Source organism: Pan paniscus, chromosome 12 (assembly GCF_029289425.2).
Source record: "Pan paniscus chromosome 12, NHGRI_mPanPan1-v2.0_pri, whole genome shotgun sequence".
Classification (NCBI taxonomy): domain Eukaryota; kingdom Metazoa; phylum Chordata; class Mammalia; order Primates; family Hominidae; genus Pan; species Pan paniscus.
The window spans coordinates 55,256,810-55,278,901 of NC_073261.2; the positions used below are offsets into that span (position 1 = coordinate 55,256,810).

Genomic DNA, 22,092 nt, shown 5'->3' on the forward strand with positions numbered 1-22,092 from the left:
GGTCAGCCCAAACGCCTTTCAACTCTCTCCAAACTTCGTTTTGTATTTTTCAGGGGCCCACAAAGGGTGACCCGTCCTGGCCTTACGTTTCTGTTTTAGCTAAAGTAGGCGCGTTGTAGCAGGAAAGCAGCGACCTTCGCCACGCCCCTGACCTTTCTGTCCCCGCCCCCTCTGCCTCCCGCCCCGCCCTCTGCCGCGCGTCTCTCACCCTCCGTGGCTAGTCTGGACGTGGCGGGTTGCTTTCCAAAATGGCGCGGGTGCTGAAGGCTGCAGCCGCGAATGCCGTAGGTGAATACCGGGCACCGGCGACCTTCGCCATGGGACAGGGCGCGTGGGAACGGCGGTCGGGGGCGGAGGAGGCCTCGGCGTGGCCAAAGCACCTTGATCTAATGTCCTCCCCCGGGGGCGCGTTCCACAGCAGCTGCTGTCACTTAGGCAGAGGGTGCCTTCCAGAAGCGCCACCGCTTAGTAGCGGGGATTGCCTTGTGCATGAGTCCCATTTCCATCCGAGAGCTGTGCGCCTTGGGCTCTGCACCTTCCAGTATGTGGGCGGGAGAGTCGAGGGAACTTGCCCGGCAGGTCAGGCAGGGCAGGGACAGAAGTAAATAGAAGCGGATCGGTAAGTTATTTTACCGCGCACCAATAAAGAGACTGGGGAGAAACCAGAAAGGAGAGCACGTTCTGTAAAAACAACAACTACTAGTCGGCCGAACTCCAAGCGTGACCAGCTTTCTGTTGGGAACACTCAAAGGTCAGTGGTGTAAAGAATACAAAAGGAGTGGTTTTTCCACGTGCACTAATATATTTATCGCGTACACAGATAAAAGCATGTGGATTTGGAAACTTTCTTGAGTTCTCTCCCCCTTCATTTTTTAAAAAAATATGTACATAGAATCAGTTATGACAGAAATAACTGTAATAATTGTCACGTTTTCTGACTCACTTTCTCCTCTTTTTATCCTTTTTTTTTTCTCTTCCTCCTTTTATGAGAGGGCAAGTATTTCCCTTAATCTGAGATTCCCTGTTAGGAAGAAGGTGCCAAGTGGTAATGCCCCAGAGTTACTCCGGGACATTCGTGATAAATCCTTCTAGCACCAGAGCCCACATTCTTAACCGTAAGGCATACCTTCCTCTTAGGTGATACACAAGATAGGAATGTAAAACTATAAATAAATGAATATTTGGGAAAAGGCATTTTTATGTCTATTTTTAGAACTGCACACTTTAATGATTGACAGTTTGGGAAAAAGTATGACTTCCAACAGGTCATACACATACTGCAAGAACTCAATACAGATAAAGGTGCATGTTTGTTTTGTACTTACATACACATCTTGGCATAAAGGAAAAATGAAGACAGTGTATTCCAAAGATTGCCTTTGATTTGTCCTATTAAGATACTTGAAGCTTAATGTCTCCACTTGTGTGTGTGTGTGGTTGAATATACATAAAGTAAAATTTACCTTTTTTTTTTTTTTTTGAGACAGAGTCTCACTCTGTTGCCCAGGCTGGAGTGCAGTGGCGTTAGCTCACTGCAACCTCTGCCTCCCAGGTTCAAGCCATTCTTCCGCCTCAGCCTCCCGAGTAGCTGGGATTACAGGCACCCGGCACCACGCCCGGCTAATTTTTTGCATTTTTAGTGGAGACGAGATTTCACCATGTTGGCCAGGCTGGTTTGGAACTCCTGGCCTCAGGTGATCCGCCCACCTCGTCTTCCCAAAGTGCTGGGATTACAGGCGTGAGCCCGTCTCTACTAAAAATACAAAAGTTAGCCGGGCGTGGTAGCACACGCCTGTAATCCCGGGTACTCGGGAGGCTGAGGCAGGATAATCGCTTGAACCCGGGAGGCGGAGGTTGGCGTGAGCCAAGATCGCGCCACTGCACTCCAGCCTGGGCAACCAAAGCGAAACTCCGTCTCAAAAAAAAAAAAAAAAAAATTGCTTTTTAAGACTGAATAATATTCCATTGTGTGTGTATACCACATTTTGTTTATCCATTCGTCTCTTGATAGCCATTTGGGTTATCCCCACCTTTTGGCTATTGTAATACAGCTATGAACGTGGGTGTACAAATACTTCTGAATTCCCGCTTCTTTGGGGGTGTGTATACTCATAAGTGGAATTGCTGGATTACATGGTAATTCTATGTTATGGCCCCTCTTTTAAGGAACATAAAACTTCGCCGAAAAACAAAAGCACAGAAAAATCAGAGTGAACACGTAGAAAAGTTCTGAAAATGGAAATTGAACCTGTTAGGTGGGAGACAAGAATGACCAACTTACATGACTGCATAGGTTTACTTTCGTTAATCGTCTGTAAATGGGCTAACAGAAATGTAATCTGTTTACTTACTGTAATGAATAAAAAAAATTTGATCATAGTTTGAAACAAGTTGAAGATATATATATGGTGCTGTGAAATTAACTGGTCAAATGTTTAAGAGAAAACTTACCAGACTAACTTGAAAGCACTTCTAATGAATGACTTTCTAAATACGTATGTTTCCTCAAACCAGATATTCAGTGAAAATTCAGACTTATGTTCGGCCAGGCGCGGTGACTCACGCCTGTAATCCCAGCACTTTGGGAGGCTGAGGAAGGTGGATCACCTGAGGTCAGGAGTTCAAGACCAGCCTGGCCAACATGGCAAAACCCATCTCTACTAAAAATACAAAAATTAACCGGGCGTGGTGGCGCACTCCTGTAATCCCGGCTACTCCCGAGGCTGAGGCAGGAGAATTGCTTGAACCTGGGAAGCAGAGGTTGTACTGAGCCAAGATTGCGCCATTGCACTCCAGCCTGGGCTACAGAGCCAGACTCGTTTCAAAAAAACAAACAAACTTATTACGTGTTCTAAAATTAGATTATGTGAAGGTCGCACAACTTTGCAAATATGCAAAGAAATGAATTGTACACTTCAAATGGGTGAACTTTATGGTATATAAATTTTAAGTCTTTAAAAACTATTAAGAGATAAAGCTGTTAAAAAACCTATTACAAGTGATTATTCACTTTTATAGTACTTTTTATACAAATTTAACATCTAATGTCTTTAAATAGTAAGTACTCTTAATGCATTTGAGTATAGATCCTTGCAGCTAAACCTTTATGTATTCAGGGACAGTGTCTAAAAAATGTGATCTGAAATAAATGCAAAATCTGAACTGAAAGAAATGCAATGTTATTTTTAAATCAGGACACTAAAAGTGATTAACGAGAATTGATATTGAAAGGAAGATTGGAATGAGAGTTAACATACACATCCGATTTTGATCTTTTACTTGTATACCAGCTTCCTGACATGTGAAAATAGTTTCTTAAATCTGTATTCATCTTTACACGCATTTTTTATTAACACTTCTGTTTTTAAATATCTTATGCATTTATTTGCACATGGTTTTACACTGTAGTATATTCATGCAAAGCAACCTTTATTGGAATAATCACAAATTAAACATTACAGAATTCAAAATAATGCAATTCTGCTGCACTATTCTGAAATGGGAGGCAGAGAAATCTAAAACTAAAGAGCTGTGAATTCCTGCCAGTTGGAGGGCAACCTGAAATAAAAATAGCTTTAAAAAGGTAGCTTCAATGTTGGTAATCATTTTCATAATTTATGCATTTATTAAAACATCACATTGTATACCTTAAAGATACACCATTTCTATTAGTCATCATACCTCAAGCTGGAAAAAAGTGTCTACAAGTCAAAGGAGAAATATAATAATTAAGAGTTCAATTCACAACAAACTTTTCAGGAACACATTTTTATTAAATATAAAGCTCTGTCTCATTTTAACTCCTTTATTCAGTGTTCTCTACCCAGTTTGCTTGGTCTACACAATTTCACCTTTGGATTTTTATTGTTGGATCTTTTTTTTTTTTTTTTTTGGTAAAATGTACATAACAAAACCCTTTAAAAATGTACAGTTTAGGCTGGGCACAGTGGCTCATGCCTGTGATCCTGGCACTTTGGGAGGCCGAGGTGGGCGGATCACGAGGTCAGGAGTTCGAGACCAGCCTGGCCAGCATGGTGAAACCCTGTCTCTACTAAAAATACAAAAATTAGCCGGGTGCGGTGGCACGCACCTGTAATCCCAATTATTCAGGAGACTGAGGCAGGAGAATCGCTTGAACCCGGAAGGTGGAGGTTGCAGTGAGCCGAGATCACATTATTGCACTCCAGCCTGGGTGAAAGAGCAAGAGTTCGTCTCAAAATAAATAAATAAATAAATAAAGTACAGTTTAACAGTAATTATTACATTCACTGGGTTAGTGCAACTATCACATTTGTCTATTTCAAAACATTTTCACTGGCCTAGTGCTGTGGCTCACATCTGTAGTCCCAGCACTTTGGGAAGCCAAGGTCGGAGGATCGCTTGAGCCCAGGAGCAACATGGGCAGCCTGGGCAACATAGTGAAACCCCATCTCTACAAAACGTACAAAAATTAGCCAGGCATGGTGGCTCATGCCTATGGTTCCAGCTACTCAGGAGGCTGAGGTGGAAGGTATTCTTTTTTTGCAATTTAGTTTCAATTGTACATTTATGTATATGTGTACTCGGTTGTAATCCACTTGGATTTCATGATAACAATGAAACTTACTAAGTTTCTAACTTGGTTTCTTGTGAATATTAGATAGTTGGTGTAAAAAAATAAATACAGTGCCAGACAGTAGGTGCACAGTAAATTCAGGCCATTCTTGTTGTTAATGACATGCAATGACTGTTTGCTAAATGAATGGAATGCAGAGTTATCTGTGGAGATCAAGAAACTATCTGATGAGGACACAGCGACAGTGAATTTTAAAAATGCTAAAAACTGACTGGAATGGTGGCTTACACCTATAATCCCAGCACTTTGGGAGACCAAGGTGGGTGGATCACCTGAGGTCAGGAGTTTGAGACCAGCCTGACCAACATGGTGAAACCCCATCTCTACTAAAAATGCAAAAATTAGGGTGGGCACAGTGGCTCACATCTCTAATCCTATCACTTTGGGAGGCCGAGGTGGGTGGATCACCTGAGGTCAGGAGTTCGAGACCAGCCTGGCCAATGTGGCGAAACCCCATCTCTACTAAAAATACAACATTAGCCGGGCATGTGGCAGGTGCCTGTAATTCCAGCTACTCGGGAGGCTGAGGCAGGAGAATCGCTTGAACCTGGGGGGCGGAGGTTGCAGTGAGCCCAGATCACGCCACTTCACTCCATTCTGGGCAAAATAGTGAGACTCCGTCTCAAAAAAAAAAAAAATATATATATATATATATTTATATATATATATTTATATATATACACACACATACACACACACACAAATTAGCTGGGTATGGTGGCAGGCACCTGTAATCCCAGCTACTTGGGAGGCTGAGGCCAGTGAATCACTTGAACCCAGGAAGCAGAGGTTGCAGTGAGCTGAGATCGCACTGTTGCACTCCAGCACTCCGGCCTGGGCAACAGAGCATTAAAGAGTACTGTATGTACTCTTTTAATGTATATTTATACCTTTAATGAACTTATTACAAAATATAAGACAAAAAATTGGGTACAGGTAGAGAAATTGCTTGCTCTTATTAAATATATGTTGTTTCATTGTGAAATGCAGAGAATAGCAAGTAATTCTTAATATGCCACTATTTAAGTGTTACCAGTAAATATGAATTGTTATGAAAAAATGTTATCCTGTGTTTTAAATCTAACTGCAGCTCAGAATTAGCTTTTTTATTCCAGTCAGTTATTTGAATGGGCAGAGCAGAGTAATTCTGATGTAAGTTTTTCCATTTATCTCCTGGTTTCATTTCAATAATTAAAAAGAACAGATATATAAATAATGAATTTTTGCATGCATTATTTGTTTAGTTTTTAAAATTCAATTTAGAAGTGCGTTAATTCTCAAAAGAAGGATATCAATGGCTGTTTAATTTTTCAGGGCTTTTTTCCAGACTTCAAGCTCCCATTCCAACAGTAAGAGCTTCTTCCACATCACAGCCCTTGGATCAAGTGACAGGTTCTGTGTGGAACCTGGGTCGACTCAACCATGTAGCCATAGCAGTGCCAGATTTGGAAAAGGCTGCAGCATTTTATAAGAATACTCTGGGGGCCCAGGTAAGTGAAGTGGTCCCTCTTCCTGAACATGGAGTATCTGTTGTTTTTGTCAACCTGGGAAATACCAAGATGGAACTGCTTCATCCATTGGGACGTGACAGTCCAATTGCAGGTTTTCTGCAGAAAAACAAGGCTGGAGGAATGCATCACATCTGCATCGAGGTATTTTAATTATTTTAATGCCTGGTATTTTAAATCTCTCTTTTAAAAAATGTCTTCTACTTTTTAAGTCTATTTATGGTCACTGTCATTAGAAACTTTTGTAAAGTTCTTTAAGGAGGATGATAATATTCATCCTCCTCAAAGGTGGATCCTTACATACATTTCTTTTCCCTTTAGAAAATTCTAACATATAATATTAATGTATTTTTTTGAAGTCTGGATTCAGTGACCACTGTAAATGCCACCAAAGTTAGCCACAATGTAGAGTCTGCTTCAGAATTGATCATGTTTGACCTCCCATGTAACAGGAGTACAGCTGTTTTCACTGTCATAAGGCAATTAGGAGAAACAAATGAAAAGACTTTAAAGCTTTCAGTGTACATGCTAAGTATTCTTTATAACTCTTTTCTCTCTTTAAAATGCTAATAACTTCTTCGTTATTATAAAGTCAATACATTTTCAATTACTCTAATTTTTAAGATCTTCTGAATTGCACCTGCCAACAATTTTTAAAGGAATGTGAAGAAATGTTAGACAAGAAAAGTCCATTAGAGAACATTTCTATAGATGTTCATGTTCAGATAACTGCCTTTTAGAATATCAGCAATGACAATTATGCATCGATTTAATTTGCTAGGACAATTCTTTTTATAGAAAGAATGACATAATTGTTAAGCCAAATTTCTTTTTCTTTTTTTTTTTTTTTTTTTTGAGACGGAGTCTTACTCTGTCACCCAGGCTGAAGTGCAGTGTGGCGTGATCTTGGCTCACTGCAACCTCTGCCTCCTGGGTTCAAGTGATTCTCCTGCCTCAGCCTACCAGGTAGCTGGGATTACAGGCATGCGCCACCATGCCCGGCTAATTGTGTATTTTTAGTAGAGATGAGGTTTCACCATGTTGGTCAGGCTGGTCTCAAACTCCTGACCTCAGGTGATTCACCTACGTCAGCCTCTCAAAGTGCTGGGATTATAGGCGTGAGCCACCTTGCCTGGCCTGTTAGGCCAAATTTCTAATACAGAGGAGAGGTCATTTGATTCTAGAGTGAATTCAAGGATGTATTCAGTTCATTATTGCAAACATGTATGAGACCCTATAATGTGTATTCTGCCAAGTACTTGGGATTTAGCAGTGAATAAGACATGAGTCATGTCCGTAGTGAGGAGGGTCAGAAATTTAAACACCCAAGTGCAATATACTATGATAAGTAGAATTGATATATGTGACTTTGCAGTAGCACAGATGAAGGAGATTGATTGCTCCTGGCAGATTGAGTTGCTGGGAAGGCCTCACAGAGCATAAGTTACAATGAATGTGAAGGAATTCCCTAGGTGAACAAAAGGAGAAAGTTATTTCAGGCAGAGGGAATTGCATGTGGAAAGGCATAGAGTTATCATAACAGCTAACACTTAGTGGCTGGGTGTGGTGGCTTATGCCTTGACATGGCTTGGCTGTGTCCCCACCCAAATCTCATCTTGAATTCCCACGTGTTGTGGGAGGGACCAGTGGGAGGTAATTGAATCATGGGGGCAGGTCTTTCCGTGCTGTTCTTGTGATAGTGAATAAGTTTCACAAGATCTGACAGTTTTATAAGGGGGATTTTCCCTGCCCAATCTGTCTCTCTTTGCCTGCTGCCATCCATGTAAGATGTGACTTGCTCCTCCTTGCCTTCTGCCATGAGTGTGAGGCCTCCCCAGCCATGTGGAACTGTAAATCATTAAACCTGTTTCTTTTGTAAATTGCCCAGTCTCAGGTATGTCTTTATCAATAGCGTGAAAATGGACTAATATACACCTGTAATCTTAGCACTTTGGGAGGCCAAGGTGGGCAGATTGCTTGAGCCCAGGAGTTTGAGACCAGCCTGGGCCAAATGGCAAAACCGTGTCTCTACTAAAAATACAAAAAGCTAGTCAGGTGTGGTGGTATGCACCTGTAGTCCCAGCTACTTGGGAGGCTGATGTGGGAGCATCACTTGAGCCCAGGAAGTGCTGAGGTGGAGGTTGTAGTGAGCCGTGATCACACCACTGCACTCTAGCCTGAATGAAAGAGCGAGACCCTGTCTCAAAAAAAAGAACTAACATTTAGTGAGTCCTCTAGTAGTATGTCTACAAAGTAACTCAACACATACTATTTTCTTGAATTTTCATAGCTACCCTGTGAGGGCCCTATTATCCCCATTTGACAGGAAAGGAAACTGAGACAGAGTAGTTAATTTGCCCACGGTCATATCAATAGCAGATATGGGGCTGAATCCCAGATTGGTTCTGATTCCAGGGTCTGCACTCTTACCCATGATGCCAGTTGCCTTCATTATATTAACTGAGTTTTAAATTTGTGGTGGGGAAGCTATAAGACCTTAAGCAGGGAACTAAACAAGTCCTAATATTAGCCTTTATTTTATTTTTAGGGAGTTACTTTTGGCTGCAGGTCTTTGTCAGTGGACCTGAGGGTTTGTCTAAGCCCTACCCCACCCCCCAGGATGAGAAGCAGGACCTTTGAATCCACTCCCCCTCTCTCCCTCACTGCACTATCAGTATTCCATCAAGAGAGCCCATGCTTTCAAAGGAGTTCAGCTATGTGATTTAGTTCAGTTAAGTAAGGAATAGTGGAAGTTCAGTAATGGCAGATTCAAAAGCAGAGATTAGAAGGGGGACATGCAAATGTATTGGATATAAAATGAAGGTAGGTAAGAGGAGAAGGTGTGAACAGTGGTTAGTTAGGTGCTATTTTAGTATAATACCCCCATCATCATTCTCTGCCCTCCACAAAAAAATTAAGTGGCTTAACAAGATTTTATTTTTCTGTTTTCAGTCTAATATTAGCTATCCCAGGCTGATGGGCAGTTCTGCTGTCCATGACACATGACTTACAAGGTTGCTCCAGGCATCACCATTTGCCAGCCAGAGGGAAGGGAAGGGAAGGTGGAGTGGGAATACCTGGCAAGTGGCTTTAAGGAGATGCTCTAGGATCACTTCTGTCCTTATCCCATTGGCCCAAGCTTAGTTACATGACACACTTCTCTGCAAGGGAGGCTGGGGAATGTAGTCTCTAGCTAGGCAGTTATGTGCCCTGCTGAAACTTGGGGGTTGCTGTAATTAAAAGGAGGAAAAGGAGAAAGTACTGGAGGCCATCAATGGATGCCACACTTGGTGATTTTTAAAAAGTGGTGTGTCACCTGGGCACGGTGGCTCATGCTTATTATAGCACTTTGGGAGGCCAAGGTGGGCGGATTGCCTGAGCTCAGGAGTTTGAGACCAGCCTGGGCAACACGGTGAAACCCCATCTCTACTAAAATACAAAAATTAGCTGGACGTGGCAGCACACACCTGTAATTCCAGCTACTTGGGAGGCTGAGGCAGGAGAATCGTTTGAACCTGGGAGGCAGAGGTTGCAGTGAGCCAAGATCATGCCACTTCACTCCAGCCTGGGCAACAGAGCAAGACTCTGTCTCAGGAAAAAAAAAAAAATGTTGAACCACTCATCAGAGAATTGGCTTTCCCCTCTGTAATCACAGGGCTACTTTCTGTCCTTTTTCACCAGGATCTTATAAAACCTCTGACTTAGCATATATCTGTTTGTGCATGCTCCATGGTTTTCGTTGACTCACTTGATGAAATGTTCCTTTCTCACATGTGGATTACGATCTCAATAGTTAATTAGCATTTTTCTGTCGAGGTTGAGTTGGTTTCTACTTTTTCTTGTGAGGTTTACTCATATTTCTTGTGTGTCTTTGCCTCTCACTAGAGGAAGTTTAGAGGGCATCTTGTCCCATCTCTTCTCTTGCTCAAGTATGGACTGAATCACCCACTGTTTTCTGGCACAGCTTGTGTTTGTGCTCCTAACTGCTGCCTGCGATGGCAAGAGGGGGGTCACCTTCCCTGCCTTCTGCGTGCCTCTGCTTGAGGAGACAAAGCTGGCCGTGCTTTCTCTGGAGAACTTACCCAGACAGCACAGTGTGTCACAGTGAAGACTTTAAGGGCCACCAGAAATACTTACTCAAATTTGTATTGAGTTTGTAAAAATATTTAAATGCTTCCGTGCTGGTTGGTAAACAGCTGCTGCTCTGTAACCCCTGAGTAACATTCCTTTTCCAGAAGGACCCTTTTCTGGGACCCTTCAGACACCCTTCTCCCTCTACAATTTTTTTCCTTCAGAGAGAGGGTCTCACTGTGTCACCCATGCTGGAGTGCAGTGGCACAATCGTTACGCACTGCAACCTGGAACTCCTGAGCTCAAGCGACCCTCCTACCTCAGCCTCCTGAGTAGCTACGGCTACAGGCAGCACACCATCATGCCCAGCTAATTTTTTTTTTTTTAAGAGACAAATTCTTGCTATATTGCCCAGGCTGGTCTCAAACTCTTGGCTCAAGCAATCCTTCTACCTCAGCCCTTCCAAAGCACTGGGATTACAGGCATGAACCACCATGCTCAGCCACACAATTCTATCTGATTAGTATCTTTGTATTTTCCTGATTGTTAAGTATTTTTGGTATCACTCTGTCCTTCACTGTACAAGATGCTGGGGATATGTGGCTGAACAAGCAGAAAGTTCCTGTCTACCCAGAGCTTGCCTGCTTGCTTCATTTATTCACACATGCTCCTCATTTTCCAGAGAGGATTAAAGGTGACTGACTAAAACACAGCCTACAAAGTACAAAAGGATAAACAGAAGTAATAGTGCTAGTTGCAACAAAGAGGAAATATAAGGGATGATTAGCATACCTTACTAGTTTAGCCAAATACAGTCCCACACCGCATAACAATGTTTCAGTCAGTGATGAGTCCACATGAGGTCCCGTAAGGTTATACACTGTATTTTTATTGTACTTTGTCTGTGTTGAAATGTGTTTAGACACCATTGTGTTACACTTGCCTACAGTTTTCAGTAACATGCTGTACAGGTTTGCAGCCAAGGAGGAATAGGCTGTACCCTGTAGCCTAGGTGTGTAGTAGGCGCCACCATCCAGGTGTGGTGATGTTCGCACAACAATGAAATTGCCTAGCGATGCATTTCTCAGGACTCGTACCCATCAAGTGACACACGACTGTATTTCTTTCTACTTACCAAAAACAAAAAAGGAAATAAACAGTATTGAGTACCTATGACTCCTCCCCATTCCTTCCCTTCCTGAAGACTTCAGGTAGGACAGAGCAGAAGAGTCATTTTTGTTGATGGGGAGAACCAGACTGGCCTAAAGCAGGGTGTTGGGATCCTGGCAAGGTGAGGAGGGCATCCATGAGTGAGAGCTGCCTGCCCCGGGGAAGCCAGAGACTGAGTGCCCATGCATGGGGAGTTCCAGTGCAAGGTGTCCGAGTCTGAGCAGGGTTTGTGCGTTTGTGCCCAAGGGAGCATCTTGACTTGCAGTGTCAGAGTGAGGAGGGCATCAGCATGGGAGGCCAGCTTAGAACTAAATGCTTATGTCCCCTCAAAATTCATATGTCGAAATCATAACCCCAAAGTGATGGTGTTAGGAGGTGGGGCCTTAGGGAGATGATTCCTGAGGCCCCATTCATGAGCAGTAGGCCTATCCCTCATGAATGGGATTAGTGTCCTTATAAAAGAGGCCTCAGAGACACCCGTTGCCCCTTCCGCTATGGGAGGACAGTGAGAAGGTGCTGTCTGTGAACCACCAATCCCCCACCAGATGTTGAATCTGCCAGCACTTAGATCTTGGACTTCCCAGGCTCTCAAACTGACAAATTTCTGTTTTTTCTGAGCCACCTAGTTTAGGTATTTTGTTCTAACAGCCCGAATGGACTGAGACACAGCTCAGAGCAGGGAGCTGGAGCCCAAGGATGTTGAGAAGGGCGTCCACCTGAGGGGCAGCGGCAGCAAGGAGTGGGAGAGCCAGAGCAGGGTAGGGGCACCGACACTGTGGGGAGGGCACGCCCAGCACGGAGGGCCAGGGCTGGTCCTGTGGGGAGTGCATCGTTGCAGGGGAAAATGGTGACTAATGTGGGGAGTTGAAGCCCAGGTGGGATAAGCTGGGTGTCCTCGCAGGGAGTGGCCTGGCATGGGAGCAGGGCCTGAGAAGGGTGAGGCAGATGTTCACATGGGGTAGGGGGCAGGTATGGGGAGTCAGAGCCACACAGGGTGAGGAGGATGTGTATCCACTGGGACGCTTCCGGGCGGGATGTTGAATCCCACAAAAGGCAAGGAGGACTGCAGCACAGGGAGTGGCCCAGCTCACATGGGGTAACAGGCCTCTGTGCAGGGGTGGTGTGGCCTGGAATTGTGAGTGGGAGCTCAGATGGGATGAAGAGGGCAGCCCCATGGTTGGAGCACATGGAGGGTGATGAGTGCAGTGCTGAGGCTGAGGGAGGGGCTGCAGAACCATAGGGACCGGTGACAGAGAAGGGGCTGGTTAGATGAGTAGGTAGTAAGGATCATGGGAGCCTGGCTTCCCAGTAGCAGACAGAGATGTTGGATTTGATTTCAAGGTAATCTTGAAATTACTGTTGCAGGCTGCTGGGGAAAAGCACATGAGAAAAATATTAATAGTATTTAAAAACTAAGACAAAAGGTAGAGAAATGCAGCAATTATAGCAGTTTTATTTTCTGAGTGATTAGACAATAGATGACTCATTTTCTTGTTTGTGCTTTTATATGTTTTGCAGATCTTTTTTGACAGCATATATTCCTTAGGAAAGAAAAAATTTATAACTTCAAAGTAACAGGCTAGTGAGGTAACTCATTTCCTACATACTGGGTAATGTTTGTTCTTCAATCAAGAAAGGAAAATATTCTCCTTTTTAAAAAATTTTATTCTCATTTTGGCTTTTCACAATAAACTAGGGAATTAAAAAAATATTTTACTATCCACTGTGAAAATTTCAGCAGAGACAAGCATTTGAGGGATACTCCACATAGCCCCCACTAGACTATATAGTCATTGTGGAAGCTTAGGTAACATGTGCTCTTCTGAAATAAATCCAAGAAGACAGGAACCATCTGAACCCTGTGTAAAGTGAGACAGTGTTAGGCTTGCATAATTCACTTAGCTTTTAGCTTTTGAGGAGATACAGTTGGAACAAATACAACAAATACTTAATCCAGACTTTTCACTTTAACTTTCATGGATTTATACCAATTTGAGGATTGAAGTCATTCATTATATCAGCACCATTACAACTGTATATAAAATAAAAGCTTATGTTTGTTAAATCTGTCCAAATGTCATGTACACTTAAGAGGGGTACATTATTACTTTTTCATAAAATTTGGTCATTGAGGATTACATACCTTAAGGTTAGAGTTATTTAGCCCAATTACTTGGCTTCAAACAAACAAGATTGTATTGCCATTTTCAGATGGGGAAGCTGAGGACCAAAGAGGTTATGAGATGTACCTGAAGATTGTGAATTCTGGCCGGGTGCAGTGGCTCACACCTGTAATCCCAGCACTTTGAGAGGCTGAGGCAGGATCACCTGAGGTCAGGAGTTGGAGACCAGCTTGGCCAACATGGTGAAACCTATCTCTACTAAAAATATAAAAATTAGCCATGGTGGCACGCGCCTGTAATCCCAGCTACTGGGGAGGCCGAGGCAGGAGAATTGCTTGAGCCTGGGAGGCGGAGGTTGCAGTGAACTGAGATCGCACCACTGCATTCTAGCCTGGTAACAGAGCGAGACTCCGTCTCAAAAAAAAAAAAAAAAAAAGTTTTGAATTCTGATTGTGACAATCCAAACATTTTTTATTCGGGTTATTGTCACTCTTAATTTGCAGGTGAAGGGGCAGAATCAAGATAAACTCAGATACAGATAAATACCAAAAAAAAGAAAGAAAGAAAAAGGAAATAGCTGGTAAGAAGTTGAAGTGAAAAGTAAAGGGCCGGGCGTGGTGGCTCACGCCTGTAATCCCAGCACTTTTGGGAGGCTGAGGCGGGTGGATCACGAGGTCAGGAGATCGAGACCATCCTGGCTAACACGGTGAAACCCTGTCTCTACTAAAAATACAAAAAAATTAGCCAGGCGTGGTGGCGGACACCTACTACTTGGGAGGCTGAGGCAGGAGAACGGCATGAACCCGGGAGGCAGAGCTTGCAGTGAGCTGAGATTGCGCCACTGCACTCCAGCCTGGGCCACAGAGCAAGACTCCATCTCAAAAAAAAAAAAAAGAAAAGTAAATAGCCCCGATTTTCACTAGTGGCATGCAAAGTCTTCCAGAACTATATGGTACACTCTGTAATTGTTTGAAGGACTATAAAAGCAGTTTTAAAAAACCATAACCCCCCCCTTTTTTAAATTAATACTTTAAGTTCTGGGATACATGTGCAGAACGTGCAGGTTTGTTACATAAGGTACACATGTGCCATAGTGGTTTGCTGCACCCATTAACCCGTCGTCTACATTAGATATTTCTCTTACTGTTATCCCCCACTTTCCCCCACCCCCCAACAGGCCCCGGTATGTGACTCCCCACCCTGTGTCCATGTGTTCTCATTCTTCAACTCCCACTTATGAGTGAGAACATGCAGTGTTTGAAAACCTCCCTTTTTTAAAAAGATGGGTTATTACTGACTGTGTTACTTTCATCCTTACTTAGAGGGACTGATTTAATTTCCCAAATCAAATTGCTCTGCATTTCTTACAACTATTGCATCTGCTTTCAATTCAGAAAATTAAGACATTTTAATTTTATTCTTTTTATTACTGCCAAACAAAGCATTAGGAGTACTATTAAAAGAATCATAAAATGTATAGCAACACTAACAGAAGGATAAATATGGTAAAAGAGCTTTAAAATCGAAGTTAGTGATAGAAATAGTAACAGAAGTAGAAATAGATGCTAGTGCAATGTCATTTAGACATTTATTAGTTTTTTGAGACAGGGTCTCACTCTGTTACCCAGGCTGGAGTGCAGTGGCAACATCATAGCTCACTTCAGCCTCAACCTGGGCTCAAGCAATCCTCTCATCTCAGCCTCCTGAGTAGCTAAGACTACAGGTGTGTGCCACCACACCTGACTGATTGATTGATTATAGAGATGGGGCTTCACTATGTTTCCCAGGCTGGTGTCAAACTCCTGGGTTCAAGCCATCCTCCCACCTTGGCCCCACCTAAGTGCTGGGATTATAGGCATGAACCACTGTGCCCAGCATGAAACACTGTGCCCAGGCTTGAAGTAATTCATGATTGAGGGATATTGAAGAAGGAGTATACTAAAACATTGGGTTGCAATGTCAAAATTATAGATACTTGTACTTGGATAGAATGTTCCATAAATGAAAATATTCATAATCACATGTAGCATAGGAGTTATCAAAAGGGCACTATGGAAAAAGTCATGATTATATCATGAAATTGTTCAAACATATGAGAAGTAGAAAAAAAATCATGTCAGTACTTTCATCACCCAGGTTCAACAGTTTTCAAGCTCTTGCTACACGTCATCTTTTTTTCTTTTTTCCTTAAATTATTTTAAATGAACAACATGTCATTTTACCCTTACTCAGTTTGGGTCTCCAAGAAATACAAAAATAACCATGGTGACATCATCTTTATTTTCTGGCACTTCAGTCAAAATTAAAGGGAAATCTTTTGGCACCATCTATACACAGCTCATAAATTAAATTTCCCAGATTGATTTACAAATGTCTTTTTATAGTTGATTTGCTCTAATCAGGATAAAAACAAGATCCACTCATTATAAACAGTGGTTAATCTCATCAGACGCTTTAAAAAAAATTATGAACATCTTATAATAGTTTGATACATTTATCACAATTAGTGAACCAATACCAATTCATTGTTATTAGCTAAAGTCTGTACTTTATTCTGATTCCTTTAGTTCTTACCCAGTGTCCCTTTTCTATTCCAGGATCCCATCTAGGATTTCACATCACATTTTTTTTTTAAATTTTATTTTAAGTTCCAGGATACAAGTGTAGGACATGCAGGTTTGCTACATAGGTAAACGTATGCCATGGTGGTTTGCTGCACCTGACAATGCATTACCTAGATATTAAGGCTTGTATGCATTAGCTATTTATTCTGATGCTCTCCCTTCCCCCACTCCTCCACCCCTAGCACATCACATTTAGTCATCGTATCTGCTGAGGCTCCTCTTGCATGTGGCAGTTTCTCAAACTTTCCTTGTTTTTTTGTTTTGTTTTGTTTTCTAACCTTTTTCTAGGATCTCCTTTCCTTGTTTCTGATGACCTTAACACTTTTGAAGATTACTGTTCAGTTATTTTGTAAACTGTCCCTCAGTTGAGATTTGTGTTATATTTTTCTTATTAGACTCATGTTATTGATTTTGGGAAGACCATAGAGGTAAAGTGTCATTTTCATCACATCATATCAAGGATTCATACTATCAACATGACTTACTACTGTTGATATTAACCTTGATCTCCCAGGTGAGGAGGTATTGTCAGGTTTCTCCACTGGAAAGCTGTTCTTTTTTTCTCCTCCATACTATCCTCTTTTGGAAGGAAGTCATTATGCAAGGCCCACACTTAGGGAATAGAGAGTTATATCAGTATGGACTTGTGGATATTTATTTTATGACTTGCATTACAATCTAATACTACTTTTTTCCCTGCAGATTATTCCAGCTTTGGCCATTAGGAGCTCTTTCAGTTGATTCTTGTGTCCCTTTGACATACCCCCATCATTTTTGGTTTTGTGTTTTGTGTTTGCTTTTTAAGCACTTCCTTTCTTTTTCTGGCACTGTAAGATGCTCCAAATTCATCTTCTATATGAGATGCTCCAAATTCATCTTCTTTACTCTTTGCCCTAGCCATATAATTAGACATTTCATCTAGGAGCCCTGGTTCCTAGGAGAATGGTATTAGAAGCCAAGATCTAGGTTCTAAGTGTGCTTATTGCTACTGGGTGTGTCATTGGTTCTTGCCCTACTGAGCCAGGACAACAGGGAGATATATATGTGTGTATACTGTATATATACACATATCTATACACATTTCTGTATATAACTATATTATAGAATTCATGAAATGTCATAAACTCCTCAGAGCATACTGACGTCTCCAGCTCTAATCCATTACCACATAGACCACACTAGCCTTTATCTTCTCATTCCAACAGCGAGAAACTTAGCTCCCACTATCAGCCATCCATCTACTTCGTTGTTCAATTTCGGTATGATGTGTGGTAGTTATATTTGTCTTCTAGGGCTGCTATAATAAATGATCACAAACTTAGTGGCTTAAAACAGAAATTATTCTTTTCACAGTTCTAGAAACTAGAATTCCAAAATCAAGAGGTAAAAAATATGGAAGAAAAAGAAAACAGAATAGAGCATAAGACAGATGTAGGACATGGTCAAAAGTTCTAGCAGAATATAGTTGGAGTCCCAGAAAAGGGAGAGAGAGAAAATAGAACAGAAGCAGTAATTGAAAAAATAGTTGACAAGGACACTACCAATCTGATGTAAAACATCACTCTATGGTTTCAAGAAAGTCAGCAACCCCAAGTAGGGCAAACAGAAAACTACACCAGGCCGGGCAACGGTGGCTCACGCCTGTAATCCCAGCACTGTGGGAGGCCAAGTCGGGCAGATCACTTGAGTTCAGGAGTTCGAGACCAGCCTGGCCAACATGGTGAAACCCAGTCTCTACTAAAAATACAAAAATTAGCCAGGCATGGTGGCACATGCCTATAATCCTAGCTACTCAGGAGGCTGAGACAGGAGAATCGCTTGAACCCAGGAGGCAGAGGCTGCAGTAAGCCAAGATCATGCCATTGCACTCCAGCCTAGGTGACAGAGTGAGACTCTGTCTCACGCCTGTAATCCCAGCACTTTGGGAGGCAGAGGCGGGCACATCACAAGGTCAAGAGATCGAGACCATCCTGGCCAACATGGTGAAACCCCTTCTCTACTAAAAATATAAAAATTAGCTGGGCATGGTGGCGTGTGCCTGTAGTCCCAGCTACTCTGGAGGCTGAGGCAGGAGAATTGCTTGAACCCTGGAGGCAGGGGTTGCAGTGAGCTGAGATCGCACTACTACACTCCAGCCTGGGTGACAGAGTGAGACTCTGTCTCAAAAGAAAGAAAACCACACCTAAGCACACCATAGTCAAACTGAAAATCAAAGATGACAAGAAAATCTTAAAAGCAATCAAAGTAAAAAAGACATATTATAGAATGACATGTAATGACACTTTTTAGTTGCTGACAGAAAAAACCTGCCAATTTAGAAATCTGATTCTGGCCAAGTTGGTGTAAAAGAGATCAGTTTATCCTCCCTGAAACAAACAAGCAACCTAGACAAAATACATGAAATAATGGATTTCTGGCATTGGACATCAGGCAGCACAGGAATTGATTTCTGAGAGAGGGTAAACAAACAAGATGAGCCCTACAATTACCCAGTTTACTGGCTGTAGAGAGTTTCCAGACTGCAGTGCAGGAAGGGGGAATCCACGTGGAACTTAGTGGTCTCCCTGAGTTGAGGAGATAGGAGTTGGAAGTCTGAGGAGGCCATGGTGCTAGAGTTCACAGCTCTCTCCTGGAAAGGAGAGCTGCACAGAGAGTGAACTCTAAAGATCTGTAGTACCTTTCATGTCTTCATCTGAGCTTCGAGTATTGCACGCATGTTAGGAAGCTAGAATAGAACCCCTTGAAAGGATTAGAGGGAATAATCCACACACAGAGGTGGGGATAGTTTTTTCTTACTAGTCATAGTAATTTCCATAACATTGGGAAGAGTACTCAGAAGGGCTTTGGCTTGGTAGTGAGGAAAATTAGTCCTAGACTAAAAGCTGCTCCAATCCCAACTGACGCAGCAGAAAAAAAGCTTAATAATATTGATATGAATTTAAAAATAAGATAAAATTGACAATGTCTGACATCAGTGAGGACCAATTTTCCTCACTAAGTGGGTCGAGCCGTTCCTGCCACGAGCTTCTAGTGCATGTTCTATTCTGAAAAAGATGAGAATTAACCAGCTACAGTGCAAGATGTCATGAAATGAGCTGTGTTCAGAATCTAGGCACGTGTGACTTTGATATATCTATGAGGTTTAAAAAAGAAATATCAGGAATACAAGTAGAATATGTGCCATATGAAGAAATCATAGCTTATTTATGTAACATTTAGTATCCTCATTAGCTGTTTGACTGGTTTTAGAATTCAGCATATAATCCTTGGCTCTTTGGAAATAAAATTGTATAAATACTAATATTTATTAGATCTGAATGGTAGGTACATGGGTGTTAAACTAGTCTCTGTGCTTTTGTGTGTTTTTTTTAATTAAACTAGTGATTTTAATTAAACTAGTGATTTATGACTGCCTAGGAATGTGGCCATTCATATCATACCTTTTCATCCATTTCTTAGGTTCCCAGTCTAAGTGGGTGACTTTCCAAGATAGAGGCAGATCATTTCTCTGTCAAGTATAGAGAGACACATCTGCTCCTCCTAGAGTGTCCATAAGTATGAAGAAAATAGAAATAACTTAGAAGAGGCTGCAAAAACATTAAAGTTTGAAATTTTTTTTGGATGGGGAATAACATTTTGATGGCAGTTTAATAGTGATTTTCATGTGTGTCTTGATAATGTCAAAGGTAATAACCAGGTGTTTTGGCAGGGCAAGTTTTGGGGATCAGGGAAACACTCATATTTGCTAAGTACCTATTATGCCATAAACTGTACTGAAAGCTTTTTATCTGTTACCTCATTTTAATCTGTAGTCAATTTATGTGGTAGACCTCATTTGCCTGTTATAGATGAGGACCCAGGGTTCTCAGGAAAAAGCAATGTCTTCAATCTCACTAATAGTACTGCCAGAATAAACTATTATAAAGTATATCATACATGATTTAGATTATAAGAAGAAACATTTACTAATGGTGAAAATTCTGAGCATTGTGGTTGCTTACCTAGAAAAATTTAGTAACTTCTTTTACTTCTCTGAAAATTTTAAGCTTATTTTTTATGATGATTTAAGAATGGTCCTGCCCACAGGCAGAGGAGATAGACTGCATGAGCTCTCAAAGTTTTTTCTAAGTCTTATGACACTATAAGTTGGTATTTTATGATCTCAAATGTGTTCAATTTATTTCCCTTTCTTAAGGTGGATAATATTAATGCAGCTGTGATGGATTTGAAAAAAAAGAAGATCCGCAGTCTAAGTGAAGAGGTCAAAATAGGAGCACATGGAAAACCAGTGATTTTTCTCCATCCTAAAGACTGTGGTGGAGTCCTTGTGGAACTGGAGCAAGCTTGATTTATATTTGCAAGCAACTAAATTAATTGACCTGAAAAAGCCTATCAAATACTATCAAAATGTACTATGACATTGAGTCCTTCACTGCTTCCATCATGTAAAAGTTCACAGTTAAAGACTGAATTACAGAAAGATTAAAATATATACATATATAAATACATAAATATGTATATTATTTAGATTAACAAACATTTGTTAATTTGAATTTGAAGAAAATCTTGATTACTAATTACTTAGGGAACATTATTAAAATCATATAGAAATAAATTATTCCTCTTCTACAATGGGGTAATTGAATGTAATGTGTTAGCTGTGTACAAGGGTATGTGTGTGATGGATGGATACACAAAGGAGTTATGAAAGTATGACAATTTTGTGGCTAATATTTGGGGCAAAAGTTTCTAAGAATGTTTTGGAATACTTTTTTAGAGCAAACTGTTTAAGATTAGGGAATTTTGATCTCAGAAGTTTTGCTCTTCAAAAACAACTCATGGTCACAGTTTCCTCAGGGTCCAGGTGTTTTGGGTGCTAGGGCTAGATGTATAGGAAGTTTTGTGGAAAACCTGGTGCGTCATCTAGTAGGCATGTAGATGTCTGAATTATTTTTTAAATCAGTAGTAATTTGTAGAGTTAGGTATCACGTAGATGCTAGAACACCACAACAGGTCCTAGGGGAATGTACAAAATGAATAGAAATCCACTGCCAAGATGCTTATGGTTCAGTTGGGGAGAGTACTGCTTGAAATAAATGTAAACACTTACAAAACAACATCTGAATGAATTAAAAAGGAAAGGAAAGAGAGAATAGATCTCAGAGGATAGTCAGACTCAAATATGTTAGAAACAAGTTTCAGATGAATTTCAAAGATTACAGATGGATGCATTGAATGCATAGTGGATGGAAAAGTGGCTAACAAGTTCATGGATGAGTGGATGTTGAGTAAATGAGTAGATATGTAGACATTGAACTTGTTATGGAAGACAAGTATAATATCCAATTATACTTTTCATTTAAAAGTTAAAGTAAAAATAACAACATTGATGTGGTTCTCAGTGTATGTAGAGGAAGTATTTTAGACAATTACATCACAGAGTGGGGGCAGTAAAAGGGACTTAAATGGTGGTTAAATATCCACATTCCACTTCAAGTGGTAGATGTTGATAGTAGTAGACTGCAGTAAACTTCATGTGTGTATTGCAGTCTGTAACCACTGAAAAACTATACGAAGAGATACACTCAAAAATGTAGATAAATCAAAATGGACTACTAAAGAATGCCCAAATAACCCACTTGAAGACAGGTAAGAGGAAATAGGAAAAAAGCAAAACAATAAAATGACTGACCTATAACCTCACATATCAGTAATTACATTCAATGTAAATGGTCTAAACACACCAAGATTGTGAGAGTGAATTTAAAAACCTGACCCAACCAAATGCTAACTACAAGAAACTCAAAATATCGGTAAATTAACAATGATTTATCAGTAAATCTCAATATCAATAAACTAAGAGTAAAAGGATAGAAAAAGATACACCTTGCAAACAGTAATTCAGAGAAAGCTGGAGTGGATGACTTACTATCAGACAAGGTAGACTTTAGGACAAAAGAAAATTGCCAGGGACAAAGAAA

General features: G+C 41.1%; 1 protein-coding gene across 2 annotated transcripts; it reads left to right on the plus strand.

Annotated features, from left to right (window-relative positions):
• The first annotated feature begins 172 nt into the window (after window positions 1-172).
• Window positions 173-20,738, plus strand: MCEE (methylmalonyl-CoA epimerase). 2 transcript variants are annotated; one of them, XM_003808167.6, is made up of 3 exons: window positions 173-288; window positions 5,930-6,267; window positions 20,307-20,738. In XM_003808167.6, the coding sequence occupies exons 1-3, from the start codon at window positions 249-251 to the stop codon at window positions 20,457-20,459; spliced, it is 531 nt and encodes a 176-aa protein (XP_003808215.1). In that variant the 5' UTR covers window positions 173-248; the 3' UTR covers window positions 20,460-20,738. The 2 variants fall into 2 exon arrangements, with proteins under 2 accessions (XP_003808215.1, XP_008958516.1); XM_008960268.4 differs by having other exon boundaries at window positions 5,930-6,105.
• The last annotated feature ends 1,354 nt before the right edge of the window (window positions 20,739-22,092 follow it).